The following is an 18527-nucleotide window of genomic DNA, read 5'->3' on the forward strand; positions in this document are numbered from 1 at the left end:
TAATGCTGCAGTAAACATGGGAGTGCACATATCTCTCTGATATCTTGTTTTCATTTTCTTTGGGTATATACACCCAGAAGTGGGATTGCTGGATCATACGGTAGATCTATTTTTAATTTTTTGAGGAACCCTGGTATTGTTTTCCATAGTGGCTGAACCAATTTATATTTCTACCAACAGTATACACTTCTCATCTTGTCTTTCTTGAGGACAGTCATTCTAACAGGTGTGAGGTGAAAGCTCACTGTGGTTTTGATTTGCATTTCCCTGATGATTAGGGATGTTGAGTATTTTTTCTTGTACCTGTTGGCCATCTGGATGTCTTCTTCCAGCTGCTCCAGATTTTTCACCTTCAAATGGTTAAGTCAGGCCAAGCAACAACCAGTGGCTGGCTAGTCGTCACTAACTGAGGGGAAGGATGAGTAAAGAAAGCTCTAGCTCAGCCTCAGCTCTTGGCTAGGTCCTCCAGTTCTGCTAGGAGTTAGTGGGCCTCCAAATGGAATCATTTGACCCCTTTAGCTCTTATTCCCTGTTTATCTTTATTCATTAGTTTGCAGTGGTGAGGGGCAAATGATTGGAACCTCAAACCTCTAACACATAATTCACTAAGGTTGGTTTGGACTGCTACTTTAATAGGCCCATGCTAAAGAAATGTGTTCAGGAATAAATCAATGTGAAAAGCATGCTACAAATAAGGGAGCAACTGCGTCGTCTGCATCATTTTGAGCTTGTGTGTACAACCGAAGGAGGTGAGCCCTGCCTAAACCCTCATCCATTCCACCTGGGCCCAGGGTGCGATTACGTGACCTCCAAGTTCTGCCATGAGACTGAGGCTGGACTCAGCTCGTCCAGCTACACTCCTCTGCTACTGAGCGGTATCTGTAAGAACACTGAAGGGGTGTGGGTTCTCACTCCAACCACCTTGTGAAGAAAGGCTGCTCCCTAATGTCCTGACACTTGTTCTTCCTGTATTTCCTGCCCTTGACTTTTATTAAACTCCTAGACGCTTCAAAACCCACTTCAGATATCAACTCCTCTAAGAAGGCTTTCCTGATTCCTCAAAGATGTAATCAATCATTTCATGCTCCGTACTACTTCTATATTTCACATATTTTGTATATGACAAAGTTGATGCTTATAAAGTACTTTCTATGTGTCATGCAGTGTTCCAAGTGCTTTACATATATTGACTCATTTAATTTTCACCACATTCTATTCAGTAGATACTCTTAATATTCCTATTTTGCAGATGAGGAAACTGAGGAACAGAAGGTAAACAATTTGCTGTAAGTCACAGGCTTTTAATCTGGGTAGCTCTTAAAACATTTTGCCATGTATTTCTACTACTGCACTTACTACACTATATTGCCATGTATTTGTTTCCAAGTCTTCTTCAACCCTGTGAGTTTTTGAAAGGACCTGTCTTATTTGCTCAGCTCTGTACCCGCAGTCTTATGCTGATGAACTTCCTTTGTGCTCACTAGGCCATGGCAGAGACCCTCAACTGCAACCGGCCAAGTCAGCATCTTTCTCATGAGCCTGGGATTGGACATTCACTGGGCAGTCGAGAATGTAAGCAAATCAAATGCACTGGCCACCTGCATTCATTCCTGGGAAATACCTCATTTGAATCTAGAGCAAAAAAAGGAACTTCATCCCACAAGTAAGAAACTCTAGAACCTGAACAAGAATTGGAAATAAATCTCTGAAGAGAAAATAACTCAGAAGAGACTTTGCTGCCCATTAGTTAGAAGTCAAACACAAGTTATATGTCAATTATATCTCAATAATAATAAGAAGAACAAAGGAAACAAAAACCTCCCAAACACGGGCAGGTGAATTACAGCTTTGGGTAATCAGCAGCGCAGCGCCCATTATCAACACAGGACAGCAACTAAGAGCCTGCACTGTAGAGTGCCGTTCCGGGATGTGGATCTGGCAATGCCTCTGACTGCTTATGACCTTGGGCAGGCTTGTTAACCTCTCAGTGCCCGGAATTCCACATCTGTATAACAAGGGTGATAAGAGAACCCATGTTGTTGTAGGGTTGTGAGGATTACATGAGTTATAGGAGTCGAACGCTTAGCACAGTGCCTGGCACATAGTAGGACTCCAATAAACACAAGCTATTCTTCCTGCTTATTTAGAAAGGTAGGCAGAGAACTGGTGGCATGTAAGGCACATTATCACAAACACCACCTTTACCCCTGGCGCCTGGCATACAATGGGCAGGTCAGTGGGTTTTCACTGAATGAAGGAACGAATAAATGGCTAAAGTGGTTGGTAGGCTTTTGTTCAAGGAGAAATTAGAATGGCAAAAAGAAGTAACGCTTAAACGTCACGAGGACTAGCCCAGTAAGCACTTTAGTATTCTATTAACAAGACTGATGTACCGCAGACATCCACTGTATGTGCTCATAATAATGATTCTTAGGCATTGTATACATCCTTTTGTGTCTTAGGAATTATCAATGGTTATTTTCAAAGAAGTTTTAAAATTAAGTATATACTACTGCATCCAGATGCTTTAAAAATTGGAAATCCACGTAAAGCATAAATGGCAACATGAATTAACTGGAATATCCTGATTGACGGTAACACTTAGTTCACACTTCTGTGCCCACACGGTGTTATTATCCGTCTACAGTCTCTGTTTCCAACTAGACTCTGAATGTTTCTAATGCCTAGCACTCTTACAGCCACAGCGCCTGGGACAGATTCATGGTCAATTAATACTCGCCAAATAAACCGCCACCACGTTCCATAACCCCACCAGACTAAAGGTTTTAGTCCAGCAACATACTCTTTTGGTGTACTTACATTTACAAAATAGTTAAAAACTCTTATCTTCTTAAGACCTTTTAAATACAAATTTCAACATTTAAAAATATGGTATACCTTAAGAAATCATTTTTTTTTTTTTAAAATACAAACTTAAAAAAAAAAATTTATTTTTAATTTTTGGCCACACTGCGCAGCATGCGGGATCTTAGTTCCCTGACCAGGGATCGAACCTGGGCCCCCTGCAGTGGAAGCACGAAGCCCTAACCACTGGACCACCGGGGAATTCCCAAGAAATCATTCTTTAAAACCCTAAAATTTAAGACTAAATGACTTGACAGAATTTAGTTTAAGCTGGAAGCTAGAGTATTGAAAAAGTCCTTTTTAATTTAGACGATTTCTAACAAAATCAGATAAAAGCTGTTAATTTTCTGTTTTTTCTTTTTTAAGTTAAAAAAAAAATTTAACCATTGATAATTAACCATTGATAATTAACCAATTATCAGTAACCAATTATTGATAATTATCAATTAACCACTGATAATTCCTAAGACACAAAAGTATAGTTGCTTTTAATTTTCTTATATTAAACCATTAAAGACTTATACTGCTGGTCTGTCAGATGTTACATCATACTATTGTATAATCAGTGGTGGTACCTGCTCAAAGGAAAGGAAGTAGGAAGAAGAAAGGATGGGAGTATGTGAAGAAAACTAATGTTAAAAAGTGACCTCTGGGGCCTCCTTGGTGGCGCACTGGTTGAGAGTCTGCCTGCCAATGCAGGGGACACGGGTTCGAGCCCTGGTCTGGGAGGATCCCACATGCCACGGAGCGACTGGGCCCGTGAGCCACAACAACTGAGCCTGCGCGTCTGGAGCCTGTGCTCTGCAACAAGAGAGGCTGCGATAGTGAGAGGCCCACGCACCGCGATGAGGAGTGGCTCCCGCTTGCCGCAACTAAGGAAAGCCCTTGCACAGAAACGAAGACCCAACACAGCCATAAATAAATAAATAAATAATAATTTAAAAAAAAAAAAAAAAGTGACCTCTGCTCCCTCCTCTTACACACTATGAAAATGATATTAGGCTTAGGAACCTGCTCTGGACTCACATAGCAATGAAAACTGAACCAAAAAGATACCCAGCTTACCACCTCCTGGACCGTCACACAAATGCCAGGGAAAATGGCCAATGCATTGGCCATCAGCTAGTGCCCCGTCCTCCTGTCACATTCCACTGCCATCCTGAACTCCTATAAAGCTGCATACCCTACCTGGGTACTTGAAGTGTAATAGGGATTAAAATGTCAGCAAAAGGAGCTTGACTTTAAAGGAGGGAATGTAATCTTCATCCTGTGGGTAAGGGAAGTTTGGGTGTCTGGATTCAAGCAGGGGTGCCAAAGACAATTTGGTTGCCGTTTTGATAGCCCTTTTCCTGGTTTGGAGACAAGACTCGGGGGAGGGGGGCACGTGTGGGCTTCTGGGAAAGTATACTCTAGTATTCACTTTACCCCAAGGGTAGAATTCCCCTAAAGAGGGATCAGTACTCATGATAATATGTTGGGCAGGAAATGGTTCTATAAAATGGACATTATCTACCTCTTACTTAGCACTAATTCTTTTTTTTTTTTAATTCAGTTTTATTTTTATTCAAAAAACAAACGGTGCCCAGTTCCTCCAAGACCTTATAACCCAGGAGAGATCTGATTGCATCTGCTGAAGTGTGTCATTACTGAATTGTTGCAATGTGCCTCTCTATGTGTAATACCTGGTCATTACACTACATATCTCTAGATCGTTTATGTAGTTACATGAGCCTGTGTTACCTACACAGTTAAGCAAAGCTTTAATAATAAAAAAGAAGCATTTAGTCAATAGCATAAAATATCTGTAAGAGAGACTGGTTAACAAGCTTATTAATAAGGTTAATAAGCACATTAATAAAGTTAATATGTTTATGCTCATCAAGTTAACCGCTTGATGATACTGATGGTGTTTACTGTAGAGCAGAAGGACATCTAGTGATTAGATCTAAGTATATGTTGAATCATTAGTTTCTTGTCATTTCAGAGACATAGAAATAGATTTTAAACTAGAAAGAACCTGACTATCTCTTAGGCAAGAGTAACTGAACAAATACTGTACATGTCATTTCAATGTCTCTGTATAATATGCGTTCATTTTTAGTTTATAAAGAGGTTATAAAAATAAAATGACAAAACATTGTATATTACTGATGTAATAGTGTTTATATAAGGTATACTTCTAAAATTTAAAAAAATAAAAATTATGTCTTAGCACTAATTCTGAGGATTAAATGAGATATTTTAGAGCATTTAACACATTGCCAGGCACTGTTTACTTTTATTATCACTAATATGTACCAACAATGATGAAAACAGCTTCAAAGAAAATGTATTCACAGACCATTAGGAACAAATGCAACTCTGCTGAAATCCAGGAGAGCTGCTTCTGTTACAATAGAGCAAAACCTGTTTACTTTTTTAAGATGTATCACTTTAGATGTTACTGTGGCAACATGTGATTTCCAAGCTTTCCACTGCCCAGCAACTATAATCTTATTACATTCTGTCAGTGAAAATATCCCCAAAGTGGGTGCACTAGTTGAGTTTAACAATCTCATTTGTTACATATGGCCTTCCTGTCCTCTTAGATGTGACATCTTACCAGATGTGTATCTCCCTTATCAGCCTTCCTTTCTCTCCATCTCACAGTGGTTATAAGGGTTTAGGATGTTTGGCTGCCAAAACCATGTTTATCAGGGCAAGAGAATCCTGGAATAAAAGAAAAAGGGAACCCAGGTGGAAGGGAGAGTCTCCTCCATGGCCAATAGCTATATTTTTGTACTAAATAAGGACGCAATTTCAAAAAAATTAGGAACAGCACCAGTCAACCACCTAGATTAGCTATCCTACTGAATAGATAACAAGTTGTTTAAGAGACACAAGCAGATACTGTCAGGTGTGATGAGGTACAAGGTCACTACAACAAGCTAAAGAAACCAGGTTTGCAGAAAATATCAAAGGATAGCTTAAAATGAGACAAAGTTCTGCCCTGGAAACTCTACCAGCAGCCAGCAAGTTCAATCTGGCAGGTGTTGTCACCACAAAAACAAAAGGCAGGGGTAGAGGAGACACAGGTCTGTTTCAGGGCAGTACCATACCTCCAAAAAGACAAGGTTTGGGGGGAAGGTATATACTATGAACAAAGCGCATGACAGGTGTCCAGAATTCTCAGCTCTATACGGATTTATCACACCATTGTCCATCTGCTTTCTGACACCGAGGCTTAAGTAACTAGGAATTGAAAGGTAAGGGGGATACAACATTTGGTTCCTGCGCCACAACGAGGCAGGACGAGACAACTGGAGGCGGGGGAGGGAATGGGACCACCCTCCTCAATCAATTTTATTTTACAGCGGGAATGCAAGGACTACATTCTCCTTAATGCAGTGGCACCCAGCCTCGGCATTCTGGTGCTCTGCTGCTAAAAATCAAATAATACAGGAAAATATTTATCTCGGTGGATAGATTATTTCCTTGATTTGCTTTAATTACATAACATTAACAAATTTTGGCATTTGCTGCTTCCTGGTTGCAGCTGACAAAATCAACAAGTAAAAAAGACGCTTTTCATTGTGTTTAGTTTGCTAAAGCTTCTTTTGTTCTGGTGGTCTTGTTCGTGGGTATGCTTTTGGATTGCCTAATATATAACATTTTGTACTAGAAAGACTTTAACCATGGACATGTATTGCTTTTATTTTAAATTAATTAAAACGAAAGATAAAAGAAGCACTTTCATTCCCCAGGGACTGGCACCAAACCTTTCTGTCTGTACCTATCAGCCTCACCCCTACAACCCGCATCTAGTCTCTAAACAGCAAGACTCAGTGCACGCCCGAGGGTGCAGGAAAAGCTGGGGGGCAAAGTCAGTCTTTGAAAAACTTATAATCTGGGTGAGGGATACATATCTTGAATTGGAAACGTATTTAATTTCTAATGATTTTATTCTTTTTTTTTTTTTTTTTTTTTTGTGGCCACACCACGGGGCTTGTGGGATCTTAGTTCCCCGACCAGGGATCGAATCCGGGCCCTCAGCAGTGAGAGTGCGGAGTCCTAACCACTGGACGGCCAGGGAATTCCCAATTTCTAATTATTTTAAAAGAAGAAAGAAAGAAAGACCAATTGACCATGATTTTTTCCATTTCTCATGTCACTATCGCTAGGGTAAAATAAGCTAATGATGAAGACAGCTATCTTAGTACAAACATAAATGCTCTCCTTTCATTAATGTGTGTGAACATGAAACGCAGCCACCTGTTAAAAAAAAATAAAGACAGCTTTGTTCTTCGACAATTTCAGAATAAGGAATTCCTTTTAATTCCTTTTGAGAGTTTCTGTAGTTGACTACTTTTTTCCTGCTATGCCATTCAGTTTGGATCTGTATTACCTCAACTCCTCAGAGAGAAACAAGGACGGGGAGTCCTCATTTAGAAAACATTTCCTAATTTTACATTTTAAAAGTTAATATTTGAAAAGAAAAACCTTCTTCAACCCCCAACCCCATCATGAATAATCTGATTAAGTATATAAATAAATGTGTTCTTTTTCCTCAAAAATCACTTAAGCAACTTGACAAGAATTATCGTTTAAAAAATTTACCTAGAGAAATTAAAGTACCAGTCATTTTCCCCCTACAACAGATGGTGCTCAAGGATTCACGTATCAAGGCCGTTTGCTTAGCGCATCACTCTTCAGTTGTTCTGTTAGCAGGCAGGCTTCGAGTCTTCTTAATCACTCTTTTCTTCTACTTGATAATGTCTGTACTCTGGCTTCAGCTCCCATGTGTTTTTGTGGATCCCTTTTACATTTTGAATACCAATTTCTTTTAAGATTTCCTTCAGGTACGACTGAAAAACAAAAACAAAATAACCTTGACAGATGAGATTATGAATGCAGGAAACAAGATTTAAAATAAAATGATACACCAAACCACATTTTTATTAGTAATAAAAATTATGATCCTGAAAGCTCAACAAGATTTCTCTATAAAGAAGTTCAATAAACTGCTGTTTTGATTCCACGCATACAATACATGAAAACTGCATTAAATATACGATCATTTGCATTAAAGGGGTTGGAAGTCCTGAATGCCAGCAACCTTGAGAACTAAAAAAAAAAAAAAAAAGAAAAGAAAGAAAAGTCTAGATGAAAATACACTAGAAAATTTGCTGGTGCTTAATTTATTAAGATTACACAGCATACCAAGTGTAATGTGCCCTTGAGTTCAGTGGCATCACAGAGTTCACAGTCAGATAGGGTTATTCTTGGATTGGAAACAGTTGTTTCAGAAGCAGGAGCATATAGTAAAAAAAAATGACATATATCTTTGGGACATTAATATTCTATGAAGCAAGCACATGACAGGTATCCAGAATTCTCAGTTCTAAGGTGAGTTCTCAAACTTGCTATTGGGCCACTTATTTTTCTTCTGGGGGCTGCAGCTTTCTTGTGCTTGGCTCCGCCAAAGGAAAGAGGTGAATGATGATGGAGGGCAGAACACTGCATTATGGTATTTCAGGCACCTGAAAATTCAGTATTACCCAAATGCTTACTACAGTCATGAAAATGATGGCTATGACAAATGTAACATCAAACCCCACCTTTGCTTGCCAATGCCCAAGGTGAAAAAGCATTTCACTATAAACTGATCAATAGGGAAGACAGAAAAGTTAATCATTTAAAACGGACTTTTTTTTTTTTTGCTGCAGAACCAACCAACCCAACAATAATTTTTATGTGTATGCTTCAAAGAACCAGTTACAGGTACATTACAGTGACTCATCCCATGGATGGAAGATGTAATATTATGTAAATTTTTAGAATTTACTGAAATGAGGCACTACTTAGAAAAATGGCTGAGAAGCTCTTACCTTGATAATGTTTAAGGCAGTGCCTTTCTCAAGTGTGGTGCTAGACTATCTGCATCAGAACCTCATGGGGAGCCTGTGAGATAAGCCCCATTTTAGAGCTAGTGAATCAAAATCTCCAGGGCCAGGCATGGGACTATGCATTTCACAAGCCCCCAGGGGCCTGATTTAACTACACTAAAATCCACAGCATCTGCTTAAAGGATTCTTCTGGCTCTAACAGTCTGGCATCTTTGGGTCCTCGAAGTGTTACTTAGTTTTCTCAGCCTCACTGTTGCTGAAGAGTATGCGTGAATCAACGTCATCTAACACCACCTTACACAGACTGGTATAATGCTCTACAGCTGACAAAGTACTTCCATTTAGGGTCACCTGTTTAGCACTGGAACTACATACGGGTCCCTCAAACAGCCCCGGATGCCTCAGCTCTCGCCGGAGCAGCCTCCCCATCCCGGCAGCCAGGGCCCAGCAGGTGGCAGCAATGAACCGAAGGAGGCCTGGGTTTCCCCAGGAGAAGGCCTGCCTGCCTCCCACACCTTCTGCAGCTGGCTTCACCGAAGGACCCACCCGAGTAAATGAGTAAGCGAATTACTCAGGTGAGCTTCAGAGAGCCAGGTAATGCGCACGCCTGCCATCTGCTACTTTAGATTGCATCGAAAAAAATGGGACACTGTTCGTAAACTACTTTCTAATTAAACAGGATTCATAAGTGGAAAATGATGGGTTGGGCTTTGATTTTCAGTTTAGGTGCCATGAATGACTTCTTTGTAAAATTCCAAAGAATGGTTTATTGTGAGAATGGCCAGACCCTGGGCACAAACAATCATGCAACTGTGGATGCACTGTGATGGGTCAAACATGAACAGAGCAAGTGCCAGGAGCATGGTGGTTGCCTGACAGACGCTCTTCACTTCAAGTCTAGCAGGGTCATTTATAATCTGGATACAGAAGATGAAAAGCCTAGAAAGGGTTAAACACAAAATATTAAGAAAGTCTTAAGGGTACAAATTCAGTTGTCTTCATGTATAGCCCACCCTCACTTTATTAAACTATCAATAGTATAATAAGGTTATGGAGTACTTGTTTTTCATAAAGATGTCACTCTTTTTTCTTTTTTAACAATAAGAATGCAATGAGACCGTCACAGTCTGTCAATTTGTCAGGTAACAAGATGGGATTAGGGTCGCGATATCTAGCATGGTACAGAAATCTTTTGGGGAGGGAGGGGCAAACTTCTCAAGTTTGAGCATGTTCCAAACTGCAACCTAAGACCATTCTACTATAACTAAATGAATTAACTTGGCACAAAGCATTAGCAGAGAAAGTGGTAGTAATAATAGAGAAAAAGAAGGTCAGAAAATCCTTGAAGGAAACACAGAGGTAGGGAACAGTGAGATTATGTCATTTCTCTGTTTAAAAATTTTCTCTGACTTCCCCTTTGGCCTACAGGTTAAATTCCAAATTCTTTCACAGGCATGCACTCAGGTCTCTCTTTTCCCTTTGGCCTCTTTCTCTAATACCTCCCCATACGCGCACTTGCCATTTCTGTGTCTGCATGCCCTTGGTTTTTTTTCCATATGCCCTACTCTTTCCCTGTAATGCTCATCCCCTTCTCTCAGATCTGAACTCCTCATCCTTTCAGACTCAGCACAAATGTCACTTTCTCAGAGAAACTTTCCCTAACAGTCCTACCTCTTAGATCTACATTTCACGCTGTACCTACTTCAGGGAGAGCCCTTAACCATACTGAGGTTGAGGGCCCGACTGCACATCAGAGCTGCAGCGCACTGATGCTGAGTGAATTGGGTGTGCTTACGAGTAAGGAGCTAAGAGGGTTTTGGAGGGTGTGGTTGGCTGTGGGGAGACCACTTACAAGGCCCAAAGGAATAAACCTCTAATTCTAGTTGTTTTCATTTTTCATCTCATTAACATATAGGGCAATGACCCGGTTTGAGAAATAAAAATTGATTAAACTGTATTACCTGAATCTGAATGACATTTACTACTAAAATCTGTATTATAGTGCGAAAATATTATCTGAGACAAAGCCAACTGAGGTGGAGATTTTAAAGGTTTTAGCAGGAATGAAGATTAATTGGTAATCTAACTTTCCTTTTAAAAAACGTATACCTTCACACTAATATTTATTCTAGTATCAGGCTAAGTGGCACACAGTCTGCTGTCATCCTCACAGAGTTCACAGTTTAAGATCAGGGTGTTAAGTGGGGGAAACAAAGGCATATAAGCAGGCAATCATAAACTAAAACAGAAGCACAGTAAGAGGACATATACGCAGGACATTATGGGAGCACTTAGAAGGGGCACCTAACCCAGCCGGAGTCAAGATGTTAGGTTCTTTGAGGATGTACATTTGATCATTTGAACTGAATGGCAATTCTGTGCAGGGATCAAGGGAAACTAGTTCTCCTCTTACTAATTCTAAACACTGATTTTGCAATTTAATCTTTTGCCTCATCACTTGTATTTTAAACACCAGATTCCAGTACTGAGTAGATCACCTTTACGTCACATAGGATTGGAAATATTTCTCATTACCAACTGTGGGCAGTTCTGCAGAACAAGATCTGAAATAATAAACTGGCTCAGGTCCAGCAATTCTTCATCAAAGAGATGTGTGGGAGGGTATTTACAGCAAGCCTGAATGCAGAGAAGAAGGGGATAGAACATTACAGCTTCCTTGCAAGGGAAAGGCAAAGCACACACTGGAGCAGAGAGGTCTAGTGAGGAGGGTGTGGTGTGCGTGGGTGGATCAAGACAAAACTGTGGTGGCCAAAAAGCTGGAAATTCACAGATCAAATTCCTGATCTCTCCCCCAAGATCAAGACAAACCTATGCAGAGTCACAAGGCACAGTAGCCTACTATTTTAGCCTCTCTTCTTCTCCCTCCTTACCACCTTCCACCCCTGCCATTTTTCATATCATCTTTTCCTCTACTGCTCTGCCAGCCAAATGGAAGATTTATCTGGGGGCTTCCCTGGTGGCGCAGTGGTTGAGAGTCTGCCTGCCAATGCAGGGGACACGGGTTCGAGCCCTGGTCTGGGAAGATCCCACATGCCGCGGAGCAACTAAGCCCGTGTGCCACAACTACTGAGCCTGCGCGTCTGGAGCCTGTGCTCCGCAACAAGAGAGGCCGCGATAGTGAGAGGCCCGCGTACCGCGATGAAGAGTGGCCCCCGCTTGCCGCAACTAGAGAAAGCCCTCGCACAGAAACGAAGACCCAACACAGCCAAAAATAAATAAAGTGAAATTCTAAAAAAAAAAAAAAGATTTATCTGCATTTCATTTTATGGGGAATTTTAGTGTTAAGCATTAACATACATAATAATAAACTAACTATAACTAAGTTCCTAGAAGTTGATAAAAAAACATACATCTTTGACAGAGAGCTGATCACCAAATAATAATGCTTTAGATAAGCTAAAGATATAACCCTACTAGGCTTATCATCACAAAATCTTCCCAAAAAGGTTGGAATAAATGTGCATCATGTAAATCAATACCAAAGATGGCACTGGTTAACAGAGTCACCAAAGGGAAACTGCTATCTGCTTTTTATAAAGTGACCCAGGCAGCAAGGGCATTCATGATCAGTTATGTGATAATTTCAGAGTATCACTTCATATTTATGTGATTTTCATGTGACTGACTGTGACTCCTTTAAACAAGGTTAACAGAACAGAGGACTTACTGATGAAGATGTTAGTGGCTCCAAGGCACAAAATTCTTTCATTAAAAAAAAATAAACAAACTACACATTATACATAAGCTGTGACCAAAGGCAACCTATGTTTCATTCCTTTAAACAGAGAGAACTGTGAACAGGAGAGGGAAGATGATACTGAGGGCATCTCCGGAACATGGGCCATCTCAGCACTTTTCTCCTCTTTTCCTTCTGGTTTCACCTCTGTTTTTATGCTAGTCTCCACCCTGTCCTCCTCTCAGGGTCCCACAGGTTGCATTCCTCCCTTTGTAAAACTCTAAGAAGCAGAGAGGTGATGGGTAATGAAATGGCCAAGCCACAAACTCTACCCACCCCCAGTCCTACTTTATGGCTTAATCCAAATTCTAAAGAAGAAATTTATTACTGCATTAATATTCGTGTGCTGGTAAATCATCTTACTTTTAGTTAACATTTCATTTGTCCAGCAGTGGCAAATGATTCACGTACTTCCATATTTCAGATAAAGTTTACCTCCTTTGGGCCACAACTTTTAATTTTAACTATCTGTTTAAAGACATGCTTTCTAAACTGTATTAGTTTATTTGTATGCTAAACATAACTTAACCTTGGAATACTGCAAGGTATTCCAAGGCTGAGATCTGATGGCTTCCAACTGGGGGAAAAAAACATACATATATTCATATAGTTAATGTTAAAAATGTTAACTAGGAAAATGCAATCAAAGATATCTAAAACTTAATAAAGATGAAAAAAATTCCTATTGAAATATAAATATGAATTCTTGCATTTAGAACCATGGAAACTACCTATTAGTGCATTTGGTGTGACAAGTAGTTTAGAATGTACAAAAAATAAGAAGATATCAATTGGCAGAGTTATTATTAGTCCACTTGAAAATATTGCTAGAAATTAAATGGCAAGCAAAGAGACTCGTTAGGTATATATTTTACCATAAAGAATTTTTAGAAAATTAGCTAGTATTCTCAACAATGAAGCATTATTCACCCTTAAAATATTTGGAATAGATAGTAACGTTTTAAGGCAATAGTAGATAAAAGGTTTGCTGGCTAAGGATTAAAAAAGGATTTATGACAATCTGGCAGTTCCTCAGATTAAACAGAGTTACCAAGTGACCCAGCAATTCTACTCCCAAGAGAAATAAAATATATGTTCACACAAAAACCTGTACATAATGTTCATAGCAGCTTTATTACAGTAGCCAAAAAGTGGAAACAACCATCTATGGGTGAATGGATAAACAAAACGTTGTATATCCATATAATGGTACACTATTTGGCAATAAAAAAGAAGAAAATACTGATACACGCCACAACATGGATGAAATTTGAAAACATTATGCCTAAATAAAAGAAGCCAGTCATAAGAGACCACATATTATATGATTCCATTTATATGAAACATCCAGAATCGGCAAATTTTTAGAGACAGAAAATAGATTAGTGGTTCTCTAGGGCTGGAGAGGGGGTGGGTGCATAAGGGAGTAACTGCTAATAGGTATGGAGTTTCTTTGTGGGGTGGTGAAAATATTCTAAAATTACTTGTGGCAATGGTTGTACGGCTACGTGAACATATGAAAATCCACTGAACTGTAACTTACAAAAAAAAGTCTAACTTGTACTGAAAATAAGGTTTTAAATTGATGGGAAAAAAAGGAGACCTCTCCAGTTCATAACAAATTAAGATAACACCATTTTTTATTACCAAATTACCATGGATAAAGTAACATTTCCAATTAACAGCGGACAGCTCTGTGGATCAGTCCATATGGACTGGAAAATATGATGGAATTAGAATATCTGTCCTGGGACATTCCAAAAGGAAAGGCTCTCTAATGCTGCAATACAGAACTGAAGGTGGCCAGCCAGGCTGGCACAGAAGTCTTCTGTCACAGGCTTATCCTCTGGTATCTCAATTGCCCTGCTGAGTTAGAGAAACCAGGAGGCTTCAAACACTTATCTAAATCCACAGTGTAATGTTTTCTCTTAGGCAGAGACCAATGAAAAGAACATGACTTCTTCCCCAAGATAATTCCCATAAGGATGGCAAGCTTAAAACAAGTCCTTCCTTCTAGCTTGCTCAGGGACTAAATAAAGAAATCAGGAGAAGGCAGTTAATGAGCTTAAACATTTACTTTTACCTCCCTTTAAAATTAAATGGGACTGGAAGGGTAGAGAAGGAGATTTTATGAATAATGACATTTTTCAGAATAAATATAAATTGTGTGGCCTACTGCTTAATTAAAAACTCTACGTAGGGCTTCCTTGGTGGCGCAGTGGTTAAGAATCCGCCTGCCAGTGCAGGGGACATGGGTTTGAGCCCTGGTCCGGGAAGATCCGACATGCCGCGGAGCAACTAAGCCCGTGTGCCACAACTACTGAGCCTGCGCTCTAGAGCCTGTGAGCCACAACTACTGAGCCCGCATGCCACAACTACTGAAGCCCGCGTGCCTAGAGCCCGTGCTCCGCAGCAAGAGAAGCCACTGCAATGAGAAGCCCGTGCACCACAACGAAGAGTAGCCCCCGCTCGCCGCAACTAGAGGAGGTCTGTGCACAGCAACGAAGACCCAACGCAGCCAAAAAAAACAAAAAACAAAAAACAAAACCAAAAAACTACGTAAATTCTGTATGTAAATAATGCCCAATTTTGCTTACTGGAAGCCTATGTCAGATATTGCTTTTACCTACGTAATATCTCATGTAAAATATGGACTCAATTGGTTATGTTAGTAAATTCACCCCCAATTTTACCCCATTCAGAAATAAGGTAAAAAAGAAAAAAAAGTAAAAAGGCTGAAACAAACCGTACAATAAATTAAAAGAGAAAGCGTTACTATTTCATAATAAACTTATTAGTGGTAAATCTATTAGTTATTAGAATCTTCTACTCATAAGGAAAGCATTAAAATTTCATAAATGTGTTTAACTTTTATCCTTTTATATTCAAAATAGTTAATAATTTATTTTAGTATGACATTTCATATTCTAAAACTTTTAATTAAGGCTCAAATTCACAAGCAAATAATTATTTTTTAGCACCATATTCTAACCAACTAAGTTAACTGGCCGTTGCAAATAATTATTTTTTAAAATGGAAGTCTCGGGACTTCCCTGGTGGTCCAGTGGTTAAGAATCTGCCTTCCAATGCAGCGGACGTCGGTTCGATCCCTGGTCGGGGAACTAAGACCCCACATGCCGCAGGGCAACTAAGCCTGTGCGCTGCAACTACTGAGCCCACGCACTACAACTAGAGAGAAGCCCGTAAGCTGCAATGAAGAGCTGACGCAGCAGAAAAAAAAAAAAGTCTCACAGAGGGCTGTCACTAGCTAATATGCTCTGCTGGGAAATTGGTGGTCTTTTTAGTTTTGGTACTACCATTCAAAAATTAAAACTTCCAGTTATAGGAGAAATGAAGAGAGAACGGAAAGGAAATATGTGAACAGAAAGGAAATGATAAAGATTCAGGGGAAAAGAAGAAAAAGGAAATATGTAAAAAAGGGAAAGCATATGTCAGAACAAGACATTATAATAAAAACAGCATTATTTAGTAGTACATTTGGGAATGAACTTCAAACATTTAAAAATACCCATTTTTACTTTGGATTAGAAACTGAATGAGCTAAGATAAAGCTTAGATTCCATTCTCTCTGTACTTGGCTTAGATTAACAATGATGATTTTTTTTTTAAGTTGGTTTCTACTTTTTAACAATACAATTTTTAAAAATTAATTAATTAATCAATTAATTTTTACTTTTGGATGCGTTGGGTCTTTGTTGCTGCACACGGGCTTTCTCTAGTTAGGGTGAGCGGGGGCTACTCTTAGTTGCGGTGCATGGGCTTCTCATTGCGGTGGCTTCTCTTGTTGTGGAGCACGGGCTCTAGGTGCGCGGGCTTCAGTAGTTGTGGCTCGCGGGCTCTAGAGCACAGGCTCAGTAGTTGTGGCGTACGGGATTAGTTGCTCCGCGGCTTCCCAGACCAGGGCTCGAACCCGTGTCCCCTGCATTGGCAGGCGGATTCTTAACCACTGCGCCACCAGGGAAGCCTGGTGATTCTCAATAACACAGACATTTGAAAGCAGTCTGCCTGAGAGAGAAATTAGCTTCTCCCCTGCTCATTAAAAAGGGGCTCCTATTGTCAGAAAAACATTTTCTTTTCTTGTCTTTGGTTGTATACACATGTCTGAATAGAAGAGGCAATGTGGTAAGAGATGCCTTCAAGCCACTAGGCAACTTCCTTCTCTGGGACTATAACTTAGACTAGATTATCTCTAGGATTACTTTTATCTTCTAAGATCCTGACCTAGAGAAATATAACATATATATGATATATATGTACCATAATGTGTAATATAGATATCATGAAGAGGAAACCGGAGGACAGATGTCTGGCTTGAGCAACTTGGGGAATGGTGGTGTCACTGCAATGGGGAAGTCTGGGGGGTCGGGGTTGGAGGGGTGTAGAAATCAAGAGTTCTGTTTTCAACAAACTAAATTTGAGATAACAATCAAACTATTATGACTCATCAGGTGCTACTTCTGTACCAAGCAGTGTGGCACAAGGGTGGGAGAGGCAGTGGGCGCGGTTGATGGACTTCCGTACCCTTGGCTCAGGAATGAGCATACAACCTCTACCAGGGCAATTAAAATCTTCCCTGAGCTTTTGCTGGAATCATCAGGACAGATATTCTCTTTCTGCTTCGAGGCTGCTAGCTGTGAGGTGCTTCAGGAGGCCACTTTGGCTACCGCATGGCAAGATCCTGCCTAAGGATAAAGACAACACACAGAATGATGAGGAGAGATGTGGAGAGATGGGGAGGGACAGTTCTAACTAAATAATATTAGTAGCTGGATCTAGCCATGTCTAAGGCAAGATGCATTCCTGAACTTCCCAGCTACAGGAGCCTATAAATTCTATTTTTGTTTAAGCTAGTTTGAGCTGAGTTTCTCTTTCTTGCAGCTCGAAGAGTCCCTCCCTACCAATTCACAGATCTATAGGAGCATATACTTGTAAATAAAATTTTATTTTTTGACAGGAGAAATGCTCAGTATATCAAATTCCCTAGCTATTTTATCCTTTAAAAAAGCATATCTTCTTGTATCTTACTGATGCCAAATTTCACTTATTTCTGTTCAAGCATTTATTTAGGCCTGTCTGGAAACAAACTCTGAGGATTATGTTAACACTACCTTATTGCTGCATCAGTTTTACTGAAAGCTTACTTTGGGCAAATAAGCAAGTCTGTTCAGCATTATTTAGTGCTGGGCAATTTGAAGTGTGGGCAGCAAGCTGCTTCACAATCAAAGCCACGCAAATCTCTGCCTCATTTTCCTTGTTGATTTGAACTTACTTTATAAAAGCATGCAAATTGTTCAATTACATACACTGAATTGAAAAGTAAATGGTCCACTGGATCGACATGATTGGGGGCTGCTGATTTAGAAGGGGTCATCAATAATTGAAGATAAACTTCCCTGAATCTTGATGTGAAATTGAGTGGATTTAGAGCATAAGGAAATGAAGAGATTCAGTTATCATTAGAGCTGATTTTCGACGACACTTCTAATAGAAATGGATGTTTAGAGAAACACTGGGAAATGGGTGCTGTGTTAACAGAACAGTATGCTAGGGCTCAAAATGGTCTTGGCAGTTTGGTGTTTCAGAGGGAGCAATTATATACAGTTCCTAGTGGTTTGTATTTTTGAAGGAAATGATATTATGCTTCTATTTTACAGATATAATAAAATATGAAGAAAGACTAGACAACACATTCAAGGTGAAAGAGCAAAGACTGTCAGGAGAGAAATAATAGGCTTCCTCTGATATTTTACTTTAGAGAGGGTAAAAAAAAAAAGTAAAAATTGAAACTGCATAAAAACACTTATTTAAATGGATACCGTGTTTCCAACTTTTTATCAGTTACCAGAGCCTGGCATTTTAATAAAATTGGCTTATTTACCCTTAATGAGTAACTTTAATTCTTTGATTGCTTATGCAACTCACACACCAGCGAATGAGAGAAAAAGGCTAGCCCTTGAGGGCAGTTTCTCTAATCAATAATTTTGCTTGTAGAAGTGAAG

General features: G+C 39.7%; 1 protein-coding gene across 1 annotated transcript in view; it reads right to left on the reverse strand.

Moving 5' to 3' along the window:
• Positions 1-6787: 6787 nt before the first annotated feature.
• Positions 6788-18527, reverse strand: part of GTF2F2 (general transcription factor IIF subunit 2) — a 145190-nt gene continuing 133450 nt past the window's right edge. The window contains exon 8 of the mRNA XM_082365744.1: positions 6788-7709. Coding sequence (XP_082221870.1) covers positions 7590-7709 — 120 coding nt within the window. The 3' untranslated portion in view covers positions 6788-7589. The remainder of the gene's footprint in view (positions 7710-18527) is intronic.

This window comes from Balaenoptera borealis (assembly GCF_965194805.1).
Source record: "Balaenoptera borealis genome assembly, chromosome: 18".
Classification (NCBI taxonomy): Eukaryota; Metazoa; Chordata; class Mammalia; order Artiodactyla; family Balaenopteridae; genus Balaenoptera; species Balaenoptera borealis.